Below are 23,992 nucleotides of genomic sequence, written 5' to 3' on the forward strand. Positions count from 1 at the left end.
TGGCCCAGGAATCAGGCTGTGGGAGGTACATAAAGAACTCACAGGCTCTGCCCATTCTGTCCTCCTCTGCTAAGACAAAGAGATTGAACACACATTCTTACGGGCCTTACTGTTAGGAGGGCTCTGACTTGCCCAAGACACAGGGTAAGTTGTTAAAGTTTAACTCAGGCAGCTCAGGACTTGAGGTCAGGCAGATTCGAGTGCACAGCCTGGCCTCACTGCATCACGCCATTGAGAACTGGAGCAAGTGACATAACTTCCCTAAGCCCCTGTTTCTCCAGCTGCACATTGGGTATAAAACTGTCATTTCTAGGGCTCTTGTGAAAATCACAGGGAATATTACAGGAAGGGAACCTTGCACCATGCTTAACACATAGCAGGTGCCCAGGAAATCCTAAATAATGAAGAGGATGTTGGTAGTTTTGGTGATTGCTGGCAAAGCTGGGATTCTCACACTGGTATCCTGATGCCCCAGGGCAGTGTCTCAGTCCAGCCTGCCTCCGCCCCCAGTGCTCTTCCATTCATCTCTTTGCTGCCTCCCACTCCCCACCCCAAGATTGGGGCAGCTCTAAGATCCGACAGACCCTAAACCCTGGGATCCGCAAGTGAGATGAAGGATTGAGCCCCCGAGTTAAGAAAACGCCAGTGTCTGCTTTGAGTTAAGAAAACGCCAGTGTCTGCTTTAAGCTTTTTTTTCCTGTCTTGCGCTCAGATTCTTCATTCCCTAGCCTGACACAATCACTTCTCTTGACTTAGTAACGGCCCCTGTGTCAGGTCTTTGTGTTTTAAGTAATGTTCCCCTCATGTAACTGATGTTTATGCAGAATCAATCCTTTTAAAAGTGGACAGCTTTTGTATTTTTATAGCTTGAACTGTCTCTAGCTTCCAGAGAAAGGTGACATGTTTTTGCTTGTTTTTCACTTCCCTTTCCTTGTTTCTTTGTTGTTGTCTGTCTCTGCTCTCCATGGCTCTGTGTTTTCTTTCTTTCTTTCTTTCTTTTTTTTTTGAGACAGTCTCTCACTCTGTCGCCCAGGCTGGAGTGCAGTGGTGCCATCTCGGCTCACTGCAACCTCTGCCTGCTGGGTTCAAGTGATTCTCCTGCCTCAGCCTCCTGAGTAGCTGGGACGACAGGCACGAGCCACCACGCCCGGCTATTTTTTGTACTTTTAGTAGAAACGGAGTTTCACCATGTTGGCCAGACTGGTCTTGTACTCCTGACCTCAAGTGATCCGCCCACCTCAGCCTCCCAAAGTGCTGGAATTACAGGCATGAGCCAACGCGCCCAGCCTGTGTTTTCTTTCTTTTCTTTTCTGTTTTTCTTTTCCTTTTTTTTTTTTTTTTTTTTTTTGAGACAGAGTCTCACTCTGTTGCCCAGGCTGGAGTGCAGTGGCGCGATCTTGGCTCACTGCAAGCTCTGCCTACCGGGTTCACGCCATTATCCTGCCTCAGCCTCCCAAGTAGCTGGGACTACAGGCACCCGCCACCACGCCCGGCTAATTTTTTGTATTTTTAGTAGAGATGGGTGTGTTTTCTTTCTTACTCAGTGTCTTTCTCTTCCCTTTCGTTCTGTCTTTCTGCATTTGTCTCCTCCTGCTCTCTTTTCTCACTCTCCCTCCCACCTTCTCTCCCTCTCCTCGGCACACTTACACATTTGTTCTGTTCACCTTGAGGATGCCTCCTCTTTTCATCTGTTTCTTATGCCTCTGTTTCTCTCTTTGCTTTCTTTTTCCAATTCTATCTTTTCATTTTTATCTTTTCACATCCTTTCTCTCCTCTATTTGCCTTTCTTTTCCTGTCTGTCTCTATGACCTGTGTCCCTCTATAACTCTCTGTCTGTCTGTCTGTCCATCTATACCTTTTAGATCCCTTTATCTGTTTCCAGGTGGCTATATGTGTTTCTGCCTCTCTGTGTCTCTTCTTTCCTTCTCAGCAGTTTCTCTATGTGTTTATCTCTTGTTATCTCACTTTCTCAGGTCCCTCTGTCTTTTTTTTTTTTTTTTTTTTTTGAGACAGAGTCTCGCTGTGTCACCTAGGCTAGAGTGCCATGGCACGATCTCGGCTCACTGCAACCTCTGCCTCCTGGGTTCAAGCAATTCTCCTGCCTCAGCCTCCTGAGTAGCTGGGATTACAGGAGCATGCCCCACACCTGGCTACTATATTGTTAGTAGAGACGAGGTTTCACCATGTTAGCCAGGATAGTCCTGATCTCCTGACCTAGCCCACCTAGGCCTCCCAAAGTGCTGGGATTACAGGTGTGAGCCACCGCGCCCAGTCTGGTCCCTCTGCCTTATCTCCTCCTCTTACTTTGCATTTCTTCTTCTCCCTTCTAGGGTATTAATATTTTAATAGGCTTAATGTCTTCCCAGGATCCTCAACTCTCTTCATGATTCAAAAGTGGCAAGTCTCCCCAGAGCTTCGTTTCAGGAACTATTAATTCTTTCCTCCCATAAACCTGTCACCTCGCTCCCTACAAAGTTAGGAAGCAAGGGACAATCCTGCAGCACCTCACCCTTCTCCTTTGTCCCTGTGCTGCATCCCTGAACACAAAGGATTTGGAATGGGGACCCAGAGTTGGGGAGACAGAGAGGAATGCCCTGCTGAGGAGGTTCTTAGTAAAAGTACTCATTGGTGAAGACTGCGTCTAAGCCTTTGGGTATTTTCTGTGTTTCATTTGAAAACGTTTACCTAGCACACTTTCCTTCCAGACTGTGTGCTGGGGACTAAAGAGAAATGAATAAATCTTGAGCCTTTTCCTTTAAAAGCTTATAGTCTCTCTGGGAGGCTGTGAAGCTGATAATTAAGATCAATAAGTTAAAAGATTTAGCCACTATGCTCACAGGGAAAAGGAATTAATTCTAGTAGGGGGAATTAACAGAGAAGGTTTCACAAAGGCGGTAACATAAAGCTACTGTGGAGGTTGGGAGTCAGGATCTTGCCTGATGTCACTGCTGTGTCCTCAGCACCTAGCATTGTGCCTGGTATATGGTAAACACTCAGTAAGCTTGTACAATGAATGAATGAATGAATGAATGAATATATATGAAGAGTTTTCAAAGATTCTTAGGATTTCTTCAGGTAAGCATTTGGAAATGGGCATCCCAGGCAGAAGGAAGAGCATGATTTGGGATTGAGAGAGGTGCCTGCAGGTACCACACCCAGATCCCCTCTTCAGGGCCAGCCCACTCACCCACCAGCTGTGGCTGTCAGTGACTAGGCATTGCCTTCAGCCTCAGGGAACTGGCTTATCCTAGTATATCCCATTCCAGACAGCAGCCCCCACCAATGACTGGCTACTGTGGGGATGCAAAGGCCTGGATTCCTTGCTTTAATTCAGGACATCCATAAGGGGCCTTCTCAGCTCCAGAGCTCCCTGCAGGAACAACTGATACTTTAGACCCGCATTGTAGATCAGTCTCTCTCTTTACCAAATCCTGCCTTCTTCGCTTGCCTTTTTTTTTTTTTTTTTTTTTTTTTTTTTTTTTGAGACAGGGTTTTGATCATGGCTCACTGTAGCTCAAGAGATCCTCTCACCTCAGCCTCCTGAGTAGCTGGGACCACAGGCAGGCTCCTCTAAACCCTGGTAATTTAAAAAATGTTTGTAGAGACAGGGTTTTGCCTCATTTTCTAAGCTGGTCTTGAACTCCTGGGCTCAATCAAGCCTCCTTCCTAGGCCTCCCAAAGTGCTGAGATTACAAGCATGAGCCACTATGCCCAGCCCTTCCTCGCCATCTATAGATGCATCTCCCAAGAGGGCTCGGCAATAAACCTCCTGCATGTAACTTTCTAGTTTAGAACCTGTTTTCAGAGATTCTGTGTTCAGGGAATGAGACGAGGCCTGTGCCTAGTGGATAGATATGTGAGGAGAGGGTAAATGTGGCTGGACAGGTAACCGGGGACCAGATTATGAAGTCCTAATGCCAGAGAAGCTAATTTATATTTCTTCTCTAAGTACTGGGAAGCTATTGATCAGAGGAGTATCTAATTAGAGCTGGAATTTACCAAGTTCACTGACAGTCAGTATGAAAGATGGGACAGAAGGGATAAGACTGGAGGCAGGAAATGAATTAGGAGTTTCAAACCTGGTCCAAGCCTGAGGTGGAGAAGAATGGGAGAAGGTATGCAAGATGGTGCAGAGACACCCCCTCTAGTGTGTGCTAGCCTCTTCCTGCTTCATGTGTGGCTGCAGGCATTTCCCTTGCTTCACAGCTCTGGGCCTTATGAGGCACAGACCAGGGAAGGATATGTGTCTCTTCTCACTGCCCATGGTGCTCCTTTAAAATCTCTTGTAAGTATGGGAATCATATACCCCAGAGCAAGTGTATCTCTTATTTCGGGCCCTTTCTGCAGAAGACAGCATCAGAGGCTTCCATCTGTATCCTCCATTGTAGAGAATTCCATCTCATAAAATGTTGGCAGATCCATGGATTATGGTATCAAGTCTAGTCTTATCTTTTGAGAACCTCATTTGGAAGGAATCATGTATTTCCCTGGAATCCCATGACCTTTCCAACAACTGTTGCTGACAGTCTTGATGGAGTGACTTATATGCAATAGTCTGAAAAATAAGGATCTAGGGCCCTAGAGGGTCAGACTCCTGCATTTGTGTCTTGGCTCTGCTGTTTATAGACTGTGGGATTTGGAGTCAGTCCCACAATCTTTCATGGTTTCAATTTTATATTCACAAAGTTGGAATAATAGGGATGTGCCCAATTGCAGAGTTGCTATAGGGAGCTCTGAAATCTGTAGAAACAGGTAGGATGCAAGCTAAGAGTTAGGCAGTGAGAAGAGCCTTCTCTTTGGACTCAGCTGGAAGTTAATACAAACTTCACTTCGGTCACATTATAAGCTGCTGGCCTTCAGCAAGATACTTCACCTTGCTAAGCCTAGTTCCCTTATGGTAAAGTGCACATCTCATGACTACCTCCAAGAATCATAAGTATTAATGAAATAAAGAGTATAGAGTTCTAGGTCCATTTCTCTGTATCACAACTTGACAAGCACCGTGTCATATGATGGTATACCTGTTGTTGTTTCCTTTTTATAATATTGATTATTATTGTTTTCCTGATTATAAATAAGTTATGGTTTCAAATGTAATGAATTCACATTATTATTTTTTTAATCTAAGGATCCAAATGTCTCTGGGGTTTAACCATCCCCTTTCTCTCCAAGGGAAGAAGCGATGCTGTCCACATACTTTGAAACCATCAATGACCTGCTGTCCTCCTTCGGGCCAGTTCGTGACTGCTCTCGGAACAATGGGGGCTGCACTCGCAACTTCAAGTGTGTGTCTGACCGGCAGGTGGATTCCTCGGGATGTGTGGTAAGTGCCCATTGGCCCGGGAACATGGCAGTGGCCCAGGGGCTAAGGCCACCTGCTAGAAGCCCTGCCCTGTGAGGGAACGCTGGTAAGGAGGATCATATCCACACTACCCTTATCTGCCTCTGCGGCCTTCAGCATGCCAGCCTACCTTGGTTTCCTCACCTGTAAAGTGAGATCATTAAACCTACCTCTTGGAATTGTTGGAAGAATGAAACAAGATATTATAACTTAAATGCCCACCACACAATAGGTCTTAGAGAACTTTTGGCCTTCAGAAGCTTACAGTCCATTTGAGAGTAAGACAGGGCATGTCTTACCTCTGTGAATACAATAGTAGGTGGGATGTCAATGAGGTGTAACTAGTATGGACAGGTGCTTTGGTGTGGTCCGGAAGAGAAAGTTTCAGCTGGGACCTCAGTTTCATAGAAGGCTTCCTTGGCACGTTGGCTTTTGGCTTTGGCTTTGGCTTCAAAAGATGAGTCAAGTTACATTAGGGAAAGAGCGGAGACAGCCAAGCAAAGACATGAAGGAAGGGAGAGGCAGCCTTGTTTGCTTGGAATTTTAGTATCTAGTGTGGGACAAGGTCACACAAGAAGATGCGGGAGGGTTCCCTTTGCTTTAGAAGGGTGTGCCAAAACTGATGGTTTTATAAGAATGACCTAAGATACAGGGTTCGACCTCTAGAAGCTTTTATTCTAGAGAGGAGATTAGGTCCCGGGAACCTGACTTTTTAACGTGTGTGTGTGTGTGTGTGTGTGTGTGTGTGTGTGTGTGTGTGTGTGTGTGTTGGGGTATCTTGAAAATACACTTGGGAAACATTGCCACATAGGCTAAACTCAGCCTGGCATTCAGTGCTCTTCTTTCTGTGGTCCCTTTTCAGTTTCTCCAGCCACATCTCTTATCGCTTCATTTCAATCTACACTACAGCCTAATGGAGCTGATTAGATGGAGTTCTATGAACTTGCCTGCATGTTTCATGCCTCAGAACCTTTTCTTGTACCTTCTCTCTGCCTAGAAAGAATTGCTTTCCAAGTCTCTGAAGCAAACAAGTGAACATCTTTCCAGAGACATCTCCTTTATAAAGCCTTTTCCCTCCCCGCAGGTGACCCTCTTTTCCATACAGTATCTTTACTGTATGCTGTACTTAGCTTTATTAAGTCACCTGTGACACGTTATAGCACAGACTGGTTTTTTAGTTTATGTTTCTTAAAAAACTGAGGGAGAACCCAGGGAATCTGTTGATTCGGCTCAACACCCCAGAAGTACCCATCTCAGTAAATAAAGAAAAAAGAAAGAAGAAGAAGAAGGGAAGGATAGAACCAGGGATAGGAATCCTGCTCTGGACTAGGCTCTCTGAACAAGACCCAAGGGAGACAGAACATACACTTGGCCCTTAGTGCAGCTACACACCAGCTGAGAAACAGACAAAGGTCAGGAGATCAATACGAAGAAGCTTCTAGAATGAAATAATGCAATGAAACTATATCTGAGACTCAAAGATTAATAGCTCTTCAGATGTGAATGGGCAATTAGAAATTTTAGTGATTAGAATTCTCAGGATTACAAGTGATAGAAACTAAACTCAAACTAGTATAGGCAAAAAAAAAAGAAGAAGGAAATGCATTGGCTTAAGTGGAAGTCTGGAGAAAATTGGATTGAAGGACTCAAGCAATGTCATTGGAATCCCCCTCCTTATCTTAGCTCTGCTTTCCTTAGCATTGTGCCATTCTTGGGCCAGCTGCAGGCTGGATGCAAGTCCTACAGGACAAAAACACCTCTTTCCTAGTACCTCCAACTACTGTCACCAGATTCCTTCTCATTGTGCCAACTTGGTTCTCATGCCCATCTATCCCTGCACCAATTGCTGGTCAGGGGGATTAACTGGGCTCATCCCAGAGACAGCCATGCCTGGAGCTTGCACCAGGAGGCAGCTACACCTGAAATGCATGGCCCTGAGATGGGGGAAGGCATAGACTCTCAAGAAAAACTGGGGTGCTGGCAACAGGAGTTGTAGATGCTAGATTGATATACATCAACAGCTGTCTGCCTCAGACCATTGAAACCTAACCCTTCATATAGCACATTGGAAAAGTGCTAGTTGGGGAGAGGAGGATTTGCTGAAGTCTTAAACCCAGCCAGTGGACAAACAGCTCAAAAGGATGTTCTGTGTTGTGTCCAGAATGTAAGGCTGACCTTTTTCAAAGGATTAAGTTGTCTGCCTCTTTCCTCTTTTCCATTAGTTCTCTTTTCTCAAATTAATTAAGCTCCTTCTCTTTTAGGATAGATATCCCATAGGAATGAAACCTCAAATACAGAGGAGTGTGTGTGTGTGTGTGTGTGTGTGTGTGTAGGTTGGGCTTGTCTCTCTTTTTCTTTTATTCATATAAACTGGAAAAATTAAAAGAGAGAGAAAGAGAAAGAACATTCATTCCCTAGGGGATAAGAGAAGATTCAACGGTCTGATGAAGTTGTCAAAGACCCTCCTCTCTAGATTAAGGATGTAATTTTAAAACCACTACTTCAAGGTTCAATGGATGTAAGGCAAGCTCCTCTCCGTGCTTCAGAATAGACAGGGAAATACCACGTTTATGCTGAGATTTTAAATCCCTTTCATTTCTCTGTAGACTCTCCATCATGTCTGTAAAGAGAAACTTCGTCTCGTAGCTCACCTTCTAAGAAATTCCTTCAGGCATTACATGATAATTCCTTATATTTTTAGAATACTTTAGCATTCTCAAAGCATGTCTACAAGCTAAGAGCTCATCCTCACAACAAACCTGGGCAGTAGATTCCCTCAGGAATGTGGAAACAGGCTCAGGAAGCAGAGTGACTTTCCAAGGTCTTACCACCAGGTGGCAGGGTGGAGGACCAAGACCATGTCTCACTATCAGTCCTTCTGCCAGGGCCACTTTGGCTTGCTTTCCCACACTGGGAGCTGAGATGAGTTCTCGTTGAAGAATCATGGAAAGGAGGCTGGGCTGAGTGAATTGGGCTAAAGCCTGGATTTAGGCATTAGAATGACCATAGCTTTGGAGTCTATGTTGACTTCATTAGCATCAGTTTCTTAATCTTTCAAAAGGGAGCAACGGTACTTACAGATTTTTCTAAAAAAAAAAAAAAACAAAAAACTGAAAGAGCTCAAAGAATATAACTGGCAATGATTTGGGATTTACAAAGTACCATTTATGAGTGAGACAAGGAGACCACATTACTGATATTTGTATGTAGTGGATATATTTGGGGCCACACAAATTTAGGAGCACAGCGTATCTAATGTTCTATTATGTTTCTGTAACTGAATTTCATTTCATTTCTGTTCCATTGTTAGTGGAAACTTAACTCTAGTCAATTTCAGTTTTTTTCTGCCTCCCACCTCTTAACTGAACATTTTAGCTCAAAGGGCCAATGTACCTGTAAGGCCTAGGAGCTAAGGGCATGTTTGATGCTGGGCCATCACTTTTTAATCTGGTACCTGCTGCATCACTTGGCCCTTGTCCATCACTCTCCTTCCTCTCCATTCCCACCTGACTCACAGGTGTGTAGTACAGCTGCTGCCTCATCCACTTTAATCCACCACAAGGTCATTTAAGGCCAGCTGGCTCTGTGCATCAGCTAGTTTTTCCAGCCTCCAGAGGGCCTGAGAAATGTCCAACAGTTCCTGGAGGATCTGAGGAAAGCTGTCTAGAGCTCTTTTGATCTAGACATGCCAGGAAAGGATCTGTAGTTGGCTGTTTTCACAGTGGGGAGGATCACTCACCATGCTTGCTGTCAACCTGTGCTATATAGCAAGTGACGCCCAGAACCCCTTTGCCTTCATAGCCCTCAAACCCACCTGATATTCTGCACCCCCTCATCCCCTTCATACACTCATGGGCGTAGCCTGGTAAGGATAGAGGATGGGACCCCTTTTAGAACACTCATTAGCATTTTCTAGATTACTTTGTTTGACTTCCAACATTCCTGTCTTCCACCAGCTCAGATGACCTTTACTTCTTTGTGGATACAAGGGAAGGTAATTCTCTAACAGATCACAGATTCTTCTATTGTTTTATTATTGTCATTATAATGATGATTATTATTTTACCTTCTAAAATAGCTCTACCTTCTAGACCTCAACTTTTGAAACACAAGATTTAAAAAATCTGACATATTTTTGCTCAGCTTTCTGGTTCTGCTGTGGTAACCTTCCCTTTGGATAATATGTTTCTCATATAGGTAATTGGCCAACTGGAGGATGGCCATAAGATGTGTAGTAGGCAAAATAACGGCCCCTGCAAAGATGTCCACATCCTAATTCCCAGAACCTGTGACTGGTATGTTACCTTTCATGACAGAAGCAGGATTTAAATTTGCATAAGGAATTAAGATGACTAATTAGCTGACCTTAAAAGAGCGAGAGTATCTTGAATTATCAGAGTGTGCTCAGGAAAGCAGAGGAGTGGGGCAGAGAGAGGCAGCGTTGCCAGCTGTGAAGTTGGAGGAAGAGAGTTACATGCTAAGGAAGAGAAGTGGTGTTTAGAAGCTGGAAAAGCAAAGAGAAAGACTTACCTCTGGAACCTCCGGAAAGGAATGCAACCCTGCCAACACCTAAATTTTAGCCCGTTGAGACCCAAGTTAGACTTTTAAATTGTAGAACTGTGAGATAATAAATTTGCGTTACTTTAAACCACCAATTGCATAGTAATTTGCTACAATAGCAATAAAATACTGATAACAGGTAAAAGATCATATGAGGAGGGTGATACAGTAAATAATATACAAATAATTATGCTATTATTTTTGTTTTCAGTTATTTCCAAGGAGACCATATCCCTTGACCAGTGATAGAGGAAGTAACAGTGAATGAAACATCAGAAAAGAGAGGGAGCCTGTGTTCCCCTTCAGTGTTCCAAGAGTGAAAAATTGTTGTATATTAGAAATGTTATAAATCTGACAAACATAATGATGTCAGCAAGGCACAGTTTGAAATGTAAGCTATGGGTCCATTTATTCTGTGTGGCAGTATAAACACTGCAAAATTTTAATCAAGATAGAGAACAAAAACAAAGAAAACTGTAAGCACTTAATCACAGCATCGTATGGAAGACACTTCCACCACCATCTCTAAGTAACTGCTGCCCCCTGACGCATTCCACTAATGCCATTCTTTTATGTTTTTCTGGTTTTCCCAGCACAGGAAGCCTTTTGATTAACCCAACACCAGACAATCTGGTAAACACAATGCGTCCTCCTTAACCCTTTTTGAAGTATCAGTTCATAGCTCACTTTCCTGGTTCCAGCTTTCTATTGTTTTATAACAAACTACCCCAAAACTCAGTAGCTTCACACACTCTTGTTTTGTCTATAGATTTGTGAATCAGGACTATGTGGAGGGTGCAGCTGGTTTGTCTCTGATCAAAGACAGATGGGGCATCTGGGACTGGGGAGTCATTTGCAGAAGGGTTCCTTTATTACCTGTCTGGGGCTAGGACTGGCACCATTGGTGGTTGACACTGGCTATGCTGGACCTGAGCTGGGGCTGTCAACTGGATAGAGGATTTTTTCTTGGGCTCCCCATTTGGCTTGGGCTTCTCACATCATGGAACCTGGGGTTGCCAAGGGACCATCCCAAGATCCAGCGTTCTAAGTGCCTAGGCAGAAGCTGCAAGGCTTCTTAGTCCCCAGCCTCAGAAGTCTCAGAACATCATTTCTACTACATTCTATTGGTCAAGCAGGTCAATAAGGTCAGCCCAGATTCAAGGGGGAAAGAGCTAGATTTCACCTGTCAATGGGAAGAGTAGCAAAGAATGTGTGATCATCTTTAATCTACCCATTTACCCATTGCATGGAGACAGACAAGGGCTACCAGAGCCAGAAAGGACCCTCTCCCATTATACAAACAGAAAAACAAAGGCCTAGAAAGATACAGAAATTGCTCAAGTTCATGTAGGGAGGTAGTAATACAACCTAGATTTAATTCCAAGACTCCCTTCCAGTTTCACACTCCAACAGCTAATGTCCCCATAGCATCAGCTTTGTCACTATATAGTATAATTATTTATTTCACAACATTCCTGTATCCAGCACTGTGAATGGACCAGGAGCAAAACGCCACAAGAGTTAAGCCTTGTTTTATAAGCCCCTTCAGAAGACAAGACAGACTTCAGCAGGATTGCAGCATAATCTTGAACAAACCACTTTGTTTCTCTGTGTGAAAATTATCTAAGAGGATTGGTGTGAACATTGCAGAGAAAAGAGTGGTCGTACGAGAGAACTGGCACTCACTGGGCACCTACTATGTGTTATTTTGCCTATGTTCATGGCAATTAATGCCTATAACTGTCACCTACCTGGAACTATCATGTCCATTTTACAAAAAAGAAAAGCTAGTAATATAAAAGCAACTATCCATACAAAGACTGTTCCAAGCACGGTTCTAAGTGCTTTGCTTCTTTTAACCAACCTTATGCTCACAGTAATAATATGAGCCAGATATTATTATTACCTTCACTTCACACATGAGAAAAATGAAACTATCTGGTAGGAAACTGGGATATGTGGAGAAAAATAATGGGAAAGGATAGAAAGGAGGGGCAACATTGAATAGTCAAGGCCTTCATAGAAAGGACTAAGGGAAATGGAAGGATTTGCATACTTGCTGGGTCCTAGAGTGATGGTGTCTTTCAGGAGGAGCCTCTGTGGTCAGTTCTTAGCCCTGGCTCTGAATTCCAGAACAATCTCAAACCAATCCCACACTCCTCAACCCTACAAATCACCCAGTCACATTTCTGCCGCCTCTGCCCCATCTTTTTCTTTTTTCATTTTGATCTAAAAAACCATCTGGCCTGCCAGATATTAGGAAAGATCATAGGATCCCTGATTGCACAGGTGCTGAGAGACAACAACAAGAGCTGCCTTTCTAAAAGTCAAGATGAATAAACATATGGATTTCCATTTAGTATAGGCCAGGAACCTTATAGCACTGCTCAGAGTGAGGCAAAAGCTGGAATCTGGTTCAGTAGGGGAGAGAGACTGGCTTTTCTCCATTCCTCATCCTTTCCCCCTCTTAATGACTCAATTGCAGTGTAATTAAAGGAACAAAACTCAAGAGGGGTGGGGAAGACTAGCAAGAAGAGTCAGCAGAGTGAGAAATCACCTTGGAGCACAGCCCAGGCACTGCTGACCAGGGAAAGCCCAGCCCTGCCTGCCTGGGCATGTAACCCTCCTACACAGTGCAGCTGGGCTGAGCCTCCATGGGATCTAGCCCTTGGAGACTTGTTTTTCCTTTCCAGAAATGGACTTTCAAAGCTAAATTTATCCCTGTAGATCAGCCACATGGGGTATGATAGATTCAGAAGACAACTGAGACAGATTTTGCCAAAATCCAAAATGAGAGGACTGATAGTTGCCCTATTTTTCTTTTTAAAAATTATTAGAAAGATGCAAAGGCAGCAGGCAGGTGTCTTTATGGGAATAACTTCAGGCTCTTGGGTGCAAAACAGGATTTACAGGATGACATATCACCCCCATGGTGTCTTCATCAAAGTATCCTCTAGTCAAATATGTTCACAGACAGAGAATTCTCTATATGTATTGAATACCTTGATCAGTAATACTAGGCCTAATATTATTAAAGCTACTAAAAAATAAATGAATAAATGCTATAAATAATATCAGGCCTAGTATTACTGATACGGATATATAGAGAGAACATTTCAGTACTAATTATGTGCCTGGCCCTGGAAATCCTCACAGCTACCTTATAAGGAAAGCATTATTATTATTCCCATTTTATCCATGAGGAAATAGAGTCAGAAAGTATGAGAAACTTGCCCAAATCCAACCAGCCAGGTAAAGGCAGAGGAATCTCCAAACTCTGTCAAACTCCAAAGCTCGTTCTCTTAATTCATCAGAAGACACCTTCCCAAGGCTGAGAATAGTTCCCTAGGGATAAGGCGAATGTCCCCAATGTCAGGAAGCATGAAGAGAGGGGCACTTTCTTCTCTTTACCCTCTATCAATGTCCAGTATTTATTTCTCCTCCACTGCATCCAAGAGATCCAGAGGAAGCTAAAGAGGATAAGTATTGGAAAAGGACATAGGAATAGTCAGTAAAGAAGGAAATTGGAACTGTATTGGAAAAGGACATAAGAATAACCAGTAAAGAAGGAAATTGGAACTATACTGTGTCCACTGATTCAATGCCTGCACACAGGACTCAAAGTTTGGGAAATGAAAAAGAGGGAGTAGCTCCTCAATCAGGAGCATTTGCATCTTTCCAATCAGTGCATTTGCATCTTTCCTTTATGAATTTGGAGCAGGCTGGGTGGGTAGGTGGGGTAATAGGGTTTCCAAGATTATTGTGTGTGGCATTCTCATAAAGCCTATGCACCCTTTTATGACATTAAATATTTTATTCTTCTCATGACATTTGAAGCCTTCTCTATTTTTCCCCTTATTTTATTTCATTGGGACTTGGATTTGCTGGGTCTGATGGTATTTCTGGTAAGCTGGTTTTATTGTGTGGAAGTCATTATCTGTTAAAGTCAGGAAGCAGCCCCCCTTTTTCCAAAGTGATGGGTTTTACCCTTTGATTCCTGAAATAATGGTGGGGGGGAATAATGAGAAGGGAGGCCGGGCGCAGTGGCTCAAGCCTGTAATCCTAGCACTTTGGGAGGCCGAGGTGGGCGGATCACGAGGTCAGGAGTTCGAGACCATCCTGGCCAACATGGTGAAACCCTGTGTCTACTAAAAATACAAAAAAAAATTAGCAGGGCGTGGTGGCAGGTGCCTGTAGTCCCAGCTACTCAGGAGGCTGAGGCAGGAGAATGGCATGAACCCAGAGCTTGCAGTGAGCCGAGATGGTGCCACTGCACTCCAGCCTGGGGGACATAGGGAGACTCTGTCTCAAAAAAAAAAAAAAAAAAAAAATGAGAAGGGAGCCCCAAATTGGAGGCAGGAAATGGAAGCTGCACTCCTAGTTTTCCCAACTGTTGTCTGCAAGCCCTGCATAAATCACTGCTCCCACTACCATCTCCCACTACCATCCCCTACTTTTGGGAAGACACTATAGTGCTTAAGTACACAGTTTTTAGCATCAGAGAAACCTGGGCCAAAATCTTACCTTGTCATTCACTAGCCATGTGACTTTGGGAAAAGTTACTTAAAGCCTCTGAGCCTTGGGTTCCTGTTGAGTAAAATGGGGATAATACTACCTATGCCTGCCAAAGCTGCTGTTAGGACTAACTGAGAATGCATACGCAATGGGCTAGAACATGGCCCTAAGCAGGCACAAAACATGGTTGCTATTATTATTATCTGATATCTCATGCAGGGTTGAGTATGGTGGTGGTGGCAATGATGAGAGCTAAAATTGTTTGAATGCTTGCTATGATTCAAGGCTTCTGAGGTGGATCTCATTATTATCCCTTTTCTTACAGATGGGAAAACTGAGCCAGAGAAAACTTAGGTAATTTGCTCAGGACCACAAAGCTACTCAGTTCTAGAGCAGGGAATTCGGGCCAAATTGGGCCAAAGCAGGTTGATAACAAAACCCTTAACCAGGACAAATTCATATATATCACTAATATTGCCTAATATTTCATGAAGGGGAACATACCAGCATTTGCTTTGTCTTCTGGTTGGACATGTTGATTGTTTCCAGATTTAGTCTATTATAAACCGTGCTGCTCTTAGCACCTTTGGGCAGAAGCCACCTTCTGTGTTTTGAGCTGTTTCTTTAGAAGAGATTCCCAGGAGTCTGTAAGGACAGTTTTCAAATTGTATTAGTGTTTCATGATTTGGGTGAAGGTGTGGGATGGATTTTTTCAAAAGGAGCAATAGAGCATCTGGTGCTCCACACTGTTTTAGGTGCTGTTTTCTTTCAGAGTGCAGCCCAAGGGCGGGCTAGGGTATTTGGCCTAAAGGGTCTCTGATCAGGAGAGTGATAAAATAAATGTAGTACATGTGGAAGTGGAGTCCAGTGAAGTGTGCACTGTGTCTGTGAGAGAGGGTCCAGATGCAAGAGGCAATGCAGAGAAGAGTAAATGAGGCCGTGGGTCTGCTGTCTCCTTGAGGGTTTGAGGAGGTCAGAAGCCATGACCACAGAACTTTTAGTGGCTGTGCCAAGCACCAGTGAGTGTCTCCTGAGGCATCAGAATGCTGATCATCAGACACCTTCTCCTTAGCTCTGAAACAAAAAGCTGGAATAAATGTGTTCATCTTAATTATAATAATAGAATTTTTGCATTCATAAGGTATTTTCTCCATCTGATCATCAATCTTCCTTTAAAAATTTTTTTTGGTTTTCTAAAAGTAGCTCATTCTCATTATAAAATAAAATAAATTTGTACAGTGTTGAAATGTATAAAGAAAAAAACTCAAGGCCCCCTTTCTTAACTACTCACCCACTTTAGATAAATGTGCCACGGTTTGGTGTATATATAGATAGATACATATCCTTCCATACACTTCTTCCCTATGCATATGCAAATATAAATAAGAATTTATATATGTAATTTTAAAAATGGAAGCATAAAAAGCATACAGTTGTGTTTCTTCGGGACAATTTTCTAAGTCAGAACTACACATTCTGCTTTTCCTAGAGCTTTTCCATTTTTTTTTTTCTTTTTAAGACAACTGACTTCCTAGCTTGATCTTAACCGTGTGTGTGTGTGTGTGTGTGTGTGTGTGTATTTTCCCCTTGGGTCATAAATACAGATGATCAAATTGAGGCTAAAGAGCACAAGAGCTATGCTTGGATAGAACCCAGGTGTCTGAAATTCCAGTGTAGGACTCTCTTCCACGCAGGATAACATGCTTTTATTTTTATCATCATTCTTTTGTCTTTTATCATAGGTCTTGAGGATAAATGGATGACAAATGACATTATTATTATTGTTATTAAATTTTACAAATAATAAAGGTATCCTTTTGCCTGTATTCTCCAGCTTCTCTCTGATCCCTGCTTTAAGAAGTCTTGACCCACTAGCCCAGGTATTTTGAAATCCCTTTCCCTTGAGGGAGCAAACAGTGAGAAGGTTTCATCAAACACTCAATAGCCTTTCTCCTCATTGAGAAAATTCTACCCGAGCTGAGTGACAGACGTTCCTAGAGAGAGATGGGCTAGTTAATCAGAATTCCAGTCCAGTGAAAAGAATAGACTTGTCCATAATTCAGAGTTGGATTCAAATCCCATCCCTGTAACTGGGAAGCTGTGTGACTTTGGACAAATTGCTGAATGTATCTGAGCCCCTCTAATCTGATCCATAAAATGGGAATGATCCCTGCACCTTACAATATTGTTGGCCGGACCCAGTGAAAGTAGCCAGGCATGAGCAAAACCCAGGGCCATGGCCTCCCTTCCTAAGATCAGGTCCTATTGTGTAGAGAGGAGCTTGTTGAGCTAGGAAACTTAGTAGCCTTTTCTGGCTTTCCTTGGTTTTCAGAAATTTTCTTCATCATCACTGAAAGGGAAAGGTGATTTTTCAGGCCCATGATCATGGGAATAATACAGTCCGAGGTGATGAAGGGACCCTGTTTCTCAACATGACTCTGTTTACTGTGAATCCTCAGCTATGCTCCTGTCCTTCCTACAAATTCAGAGTTAAACTTGATTCTCTCTGGGGCATCTCCCTTTCCCGCCACAGTACCTAAGTCAAAGATGTACTTGGTTCCAGAGGGGGAAGACACTGCAGATAGGCCTATATAAGAGCCAGTGGGATTTGGCACCCCTCAACTTACTCTGCAGAGCTGTTCTTTCATGCACATTGAACCTTAGGGAGAAGATGAGGTTCTCCATTGGAGGAATTTCAGGCAGAAGTGGTGGAACTGACCTTCACGTTTTTGTTGTTGCCTTATTTAGGTAATGAAGCAATTCAACTAAAACGTATTTTTTTTAATTATGAAATTATTATATGCACATACAAGAATATTTAGAACATATAGAGAAAAAATAAGGAACAATATCACCCATAGTCATGTCACCTCCAAATAGCTACTACTAACATTTTGACATGTCCTTTTAGTAGTTTTACTATAAGATAGATAGATAGATAGATAGATAGATAGATAGATAGATAGATAGATAGATAGATGGATGTTTAGCAATTTTACTGTGCAATATAATATATAGAAAAATATGTAAAACATTATTTACAGTTTCGATACAAATTAAGCAATTCTCACCTAAACCATCACCCATGTCAAGAAATAGAATATTGCCTGCATTCCAGAAGCCCTCCCCCAACACACCCACCATGCCTCCATTTCCAATTGTAACCCTGTCCTCCCTTCTGGAAGTGGCCAAGACCCTGTCTTTTATGCTAATCATGTTTTTTTTTTACAGTTTTCCCACTTAGGTATGCATAGAGCAGCTCTTTTATGTGATTCTTGACTGTTGGTAATGGATTCTCCAGCATCTAGCACATCTTATCAAACTAGATCAAACTTGCATTTGATTGAAGCAAAAACTGGTTATTAGACAACCCACAGTTGAATTTTAGCTGCATTCAGAGCTCAACGACTAAGTACTGCTGTGTCTTAGGGCCTCTTCTGGGCCCTAACATTAGAAAGATACTATGTCCTAACTAGCAAAGAGCCCATAGTCTATTTACAGAGCTAGAAAATGATGCTTTGGATCCTACTCCCTAGAATCACACATGGATCCTTCCTTTCTGCACAATGATAGGATGAACTTTCTCCTTCCATAATGATTCCCTCTGGTGTAGACTCTGGTTTGGGCTGCTGCTTCTCTCTTTTGAATCTTTGGCACCCACATGAGCATATTTATTTTTCTCCAGCTGGTACCAACCCTTGCAGGTTTTTTCCTAAGGCTCATTTTTAAATGTTACATCTTGAGTTCATCCTGGGTAAGAGGAGAACCTTTTAGGCAGGGGGTGGGGTAGAAAAAAAGAACAAATGTCTCAAATGACTTTTAAGTGTAACTTTGGATCTCTGAATCTTCATAACACCCCAGCAAAATGGTATCTCAGTCTCCATCCTGTGAGTGTGGAAGCCAACTCAGAAAGGGAAGTGACATGTTCATTGTCACTCAGATAGGAATTGGCAGCATGGATATCAGGACTCCAAAATAAGGACTCCAGTAACCACTAGATGACATTGGTGGGGTTTTGAGAGCACTGGTTCTGGGGTCAGGCTTCCCAGCACACAGATTCCTGCTGTTCTAGTTGATGACATTGGGCAATGTAGTATCTGTGTTCTCATATGTACAACAGCATCTCAACATGGAGTTGTGGGGAAAGTTAAGGGGGATGATGTGCACTTCACCCATCACTCAATATTTAGTACTCAGTAAATAGCATCTAGAGAACAGTCAGACAGGCTACTGGGGAGGCCTTGGGAATAAAACCTTGAAGGGCCCTGCCCTGGACTGGGTGGTTAGTGCCTTGCTGGCCTTGCTGTGGGTGTTGGAGTTGATCCTGGATTCCCATCACTTGTGAGTTTCCTTCCACCCACGTCCGTCCCCAGAACACTGGACTTGGGAACCTCATCCTTTTCAATCCCCTGAGGGTCCAACATATATGGCATCTGTCTCCATTCAGAGAAGGATTTTTTTTTTTCTTCTTTTAAATTGCTCTCTGCAACAAAAAATAAAATATGCATACCATCCAAAATTATACTCAACATAAGCTGAATAAATATATACCCACAGAAGCATATGCTCAATGGTTGCTGCTCTATGCTTTGCAAAGCCAACCAGCTTTAAAATCTTTCTCACTCACAGTCTGAGTGATCAATGAGAAGGTGTGATGTGAGGACACAGCCTCAAGCTGCTAATTGAGTTTTTAGTGACAAGAGATGGGGAAGCGACACCAGCCTGTTAAACCTAGCAGCATGGAAAAGTCCGTATGTCCAGCCTGCCCTAATGAAGGCCTGGCCCTGACCCCTGAATAAGTAACTCACTGCTAGGCACAAGTTATTTGGTATCAAGCTGTACAGGTTCAAATCCTGTCTCGATCCCTTCCTCTGTAATGAGACAAGTTGCTTTAAACCTCTTTAAGTCTTAGTCTACCAGTATTCAAAAAAAGGGTGAAATAATAGTACCTGCAAATTAATACATATTGGTGTTTATCCCTGTTTCTGGGCATATAACTTCTAAAATTCTTGTTATCATTAAAGTGATAAGTGTCTTTTCTATACTAATGAGTTGACTGATGGCTCTCCACCCTTAGGTAGCTTCAGGGTGAGGGCTGGTCACAGGAAAGGCCAAGACAAGATTAGAGGGTTGGGACTTTCAGCCCTACCCCCAACCTCTGAACTGGGGAGAAGGGCTTGAAGGTTAAGTTGATCACCAGTGGCCAATGATTTAATCAATGCTGTCTAAGTATTGAAGTGTGCATAAAAATCCAAAAGGACTAGGTTCAAGAGTTTCCAGAGAGTAGAACACATGCGGGTTCCTGGAGGACGATGTGCTCAGACAGGGCATGGAAACTCCGTGCCTCTTCCCACATTATTTGCCCTGTGCAACTTTTCCATCTGGTGATAATTGGTATATCCTTTATAATAAACCAGGGAACGTAAGTATTTCCCTGAGTTCTGTGAGCTGCTGTAGCAAGTTCATGAAACCCAAGGAAGGGATTGTGGGAACCCTGATTTATAGCTGGCCATCAGAAGCACAGGTTTAATAACCTGGGGCTTGGAATTGGCAGTGGAAATTGGAGGCAGTCTTATGGGACTGAGTACTCAACCTGTGGGATCTGACACCATCTCCAGTTAGATAGTGTCAAAATTGGACTGAATTAGAGGACACCCAGCTGGTGTCTGCTGAAAGATCTCCCAGAGAACTGGTTGCTGCCAGAGAGAAATTGCCACACACTTCTTGGTGACCAGAGGTCACAGAAGTGTTCTGTGTTGATTGTGTGGTGAGAGGGTATCACAGGAGAAACTGAGTTTGTTTTTCCTATGTCACACTACCTTACATGGTTGTTGTATGAGGAAGTATTGCGGAAGGGCTAAGAAAAGAGACTCAGGTGCCAGGCTTCCTGGCTCCACCACTTACTGGCCGTGTGACCTTCATCAAGTTAATACACCTCTTCATGCTGTGCTTCAGATTCTCCATCTGTTAAGTGGGCATGATATTGGTGTTTGCCACCTAGGTTTGCTGTGAGGAGGGAATGAGTTAATGCACATTCAATGCTCTTAGGAGGAGACCTGGTTTCATAGTTAAGTGATCAGGCAATGTCACAATAAGCTATTTTCCCCAAATACCTCCCTGCACTTGGTCTGTAGCAAAATTCCCTCGGCTCTGTGCTACTCAGAGAAGTAATAGGACATGAGGCTTCTGAAAACAGAAAGACATCCAAGCATCTATGGTGAGGACCTGAAGCAAGTCATCTTCCCTCTCCAAGCCTGTTTTCTATCTGTGAGTGGTGAAAATAATGGTGCATTCTTTTCTGGGTTGTTGGGAAGATTTCATAAATTAGCATAGCCTAGCAGTGTGTCTGGCGTATGGGGGGTACACAACAGATGTTCATTTTCCTCCCAGCACCTTGAACCCAAGTGAAGACAGTTAGAGCCTCTGCCTTGGGAACAGAGAGTGCTCCTTCACTGAGCCATGCCATCAGCCCAGAGGGTACAGCTTTGTAGCAGTGCAGACCTGAGTGGAGCCTCTGTCCTGCCCCACATCTAATCACTATATGATCTTGGGAAGTTCTCTTACATCTCTGCACCTCAGGATATTATTCCTCCAAATGGCATCAGCACCTCTCTCCATGAGGCTAGAAAAATATAACAGACGAGGAAGTAACTTAGAAAGCTTAACACATTGTAAAAGGCAGCGTAGTGTGGCTTCAGATCCTGGCTGTGCCACTCACTTGCCTTGTATCCTTGGGACAAGTTCCTAAAGCTGTCTGTGCCATAGTTTCCCTCTCTGTAAAATGAGTAGACTAGTAGTTCCTATACCATCAGGCTGTGCACATAATGAGTTAATATTCAAAACACATTGAAACAGTGCCTGGCACATGATAAGTGCCATTAAGTGTTAGCTATTATTATTATTATTAATGAGCTACACAAAGGCTATTTATTATCATCACCAGATAGGTATTGAATAGACATTCCTCAGGAGTCTTGGCAGATTTTCCTAGGAAAGTGTTCCCTGGCCTCCCTTCCCTCAGCCCTTGGTGCTTATAAAAATCCTCAGCTGGGCACTGTGGCTCATGCCTGTAATCCCAGCACTTTGGGAGGCAAAGGCGGGTAGATCACAAGGTCAAGAGATTGAGACCATCCTGGCCAACATAGTGAAACGCCGTCACTACTAAAAATACAAAAATTAGCTGGGCGTGGTGGCGTGTGCCTGTAGTCCCAGCTACTTGGGAGGCTGAGGCAGCAGAATCACTTGAACCAGGGAGGCAGAGGTTGCAGTGAGCCGAGACTGTGCCACTGCACTCCAGTCTGGTGACAGAGCAAGACTCCATCTCAAAAAACAAAACAAAACAAAACCTTGAGAACTATAAGAATGTGCTTACTTATTTTTCTCCCCCCATTAGAATATATGTTTCTTTTTTTTTTTTTTTTTTGAGAATGAAGCTAAGGCTTTATAATTCCTGGAAGACTGCAGGTTCTGAATAGGCATTTGTTGAACTGAACCCTTGCTGTGTGCAGAAGGCTTCGCGACTGCCACCAAAAGGTTGACCAGCCATTTTAAGAGGCTGTAAGGGAAAGCTGCAAGCATGTTCCCAAGCCACTTGCACTAGAGCAGGTGCTGCCTACTGCGAGAACCTACCTCCCTTGGAATTCCTATTGACCTCTGGCAGAGAACCATAGAATATCCAGGATGGGAGACCCCTTACGGACCAGCTACCACTTTTCTCACTGGACAGTTAGGAAGACTGACGGCCAGAGAAGGGAAGGGATGTGCCCAAAGCAAGGATGGTAACCTGTGTCCCCTAATTCCGCGGGACTCCTCTAATGGGAAAAGCAGCCAGCATATATTCAGATAATTAGCTGTGATCAGTGTGTGTGAGCAAACCCAGCCACGCAGTAGCATGCTGTCTTTCCAGCACTGCTCTTGATCAGAAACCATCCTGAAACATGGCTTATCTCTCTCGGGGTTGATCCGGTCCCTCCAGTTGGTCTAGATTTTCTTTGAAGTTAGGAACCATTATGCCTTTCACTCTCTGCTTCCCTTTTATTAAAATACATTTTTAAAATTGTTTTAATTGTGATAAGATATGCATAAAATAAAATTTATCTCCTTAAGCATTTGAAGTGAACAGTTTGGTAGTGTGATGCAAATTCACATTGTTGTACACCCAATCTACAGCACTTATCTCTCAAAACTGGAACTCTATACCCATTAAATAATTCCTCGTTCTCCCTTCCCCCAGCCCCTGGCAACCACCATTCTGCTTTCCATCTCTGTGAATTTGACTGCTATAGGCACCTCATATAAATAGAGTCATATAGTCTTTGTCTTTTTGTGACTGGCTTATTTCACTTAGCATAATGTCCTCAGGGTTCATCCATGCTGCAGCGTGGTCAGAATTGCCTTCCTTTCTAAGGCTGAATAATATTCCATTGTGTGTGTATATGTATCTGTCAATGAACATTGGTTGTTCCTACCTTTTAGGCTATTATGAATAACAATGCTATGAATAAGGGTGTATAAATATCTCTTTAGGATTTTATTTTCAGGGCTTTTGGATATGTATCCAGAAGTGCAATTGCTAGATCATATGGTAGTTCTATTTTTAATTTCTTGAGGAACCTCCATACTGTTTTTCATAGCAGCTGCACCATTTTACAATCCTATCAAGAGTGTGCAAGGGCTCCAATTTCTCCACATCTTCACCAATACTCATTATTTTCTGAATTTTTGGTAACAGCCATCCTAATGAGGGTGAGGTAGTTTTGATTTGCATTTCGCTAATGATTCACTAATCATTTTGATCATCTTTTCATGTGCCAATTGGCTGTTTGTATATCATTTTTAGAGAAATGTCTATTCAAGTCTTTTGCCCATGTTTTAATCAGGTTGTTTGTTTTTTGTTGTTTGGCACATTTTTTATCATAAGCCATTTTGAACTATGACTTTTCTCCCTCTGGGAATTTACCTGATCTCTACCATTGGTCTAGATTCTTCCTGAAGTCGGGAACTCTCACATCTTCTACTTCTTGGTGCCTCCACAAGAAAGGAATGGTATGTTTGGGAGGCCGAGGCGGGCGGATCACGAGGTCAGGAGACCGAGACCATCCTGGTTAACACGGTGAAACCCCGTCTCTACTAAAAATACGAGAAACAATATTAGCCAGGCATGGTGGCAGGCGCCTGTAGTCCCAGCTACTCGGGAGGCTGAGGCGGGAGAATGGCGTGAACCCGGGAGGTGGAGCTTGCAGTGAGCTGAGATCGCACCACCACACTCCAGCCTGGGCAACATAGCGAGACTCCGTCTCAAAAAAAGAAAGAATGGTATGGTACAGTGGAGAGAGCAGGGGCCTGGAGTCAAACGCCCCCATGTTTGCACCCTGGCTCTGCTAGAACTACAAGGAAAGACATATCCAGCCACAAAGCCTCAGTTTTCTTTTCTGCAGAAATCAAGCTAATAACAGCAATAACAGCAATCTCATAGAAGTGTGGGCCTTCAGCAAAGCAGTATAAGGAAAACACTTCCTATAGTGCCTGGCCCACAGTATGTCCTGAAAGCATTTGAATTTCCTTTCTGGTGTCTTC

General features: G+C 43.2%; 1 protein-coding gene across 4 annotated transcripts in view; it reads left to right on the forward strand.

Moving 5' to 3' along the window:
- The window catches only part of ASTN2 (astrotactin 2), a 980,365-nt gene that overhangs the window by 541,326 nt on the left and 415,047 nt on the right, over window positions 1-23,992 (forward strand). For all 4 annotated transcript variants that reach the window (XM_009457169.4, XM_009457172.4, XM_009457170.4 and 1 more), the window contains one exon: window positions 5,173-5,323. In XM_009457169.4, coding sequence (XP_009455444.2) covers window positions 5,173-5,323 — 151 coding nt within the window. The remainder of the gene's footprint in view (window positions 1-5,172; window positions 5,324-23,992) is intronic.

The sequence above is a fragment of the Pan troglodytes genome, chromosome 11 (assembly GCF_028858775.2).
Source record: "Pan troglodytes isolate AG18354 chromosome 11, NHGRI_mPanTro3-v2.0_pri, whole genome shotgun sequence".
NCBI classification, from domain to species: domain Eukaryota; kingdom Metazoa; phylum Chordata; class Mammalia; order Primates; family Hominidae; genus Pan; species Pan troglodytes.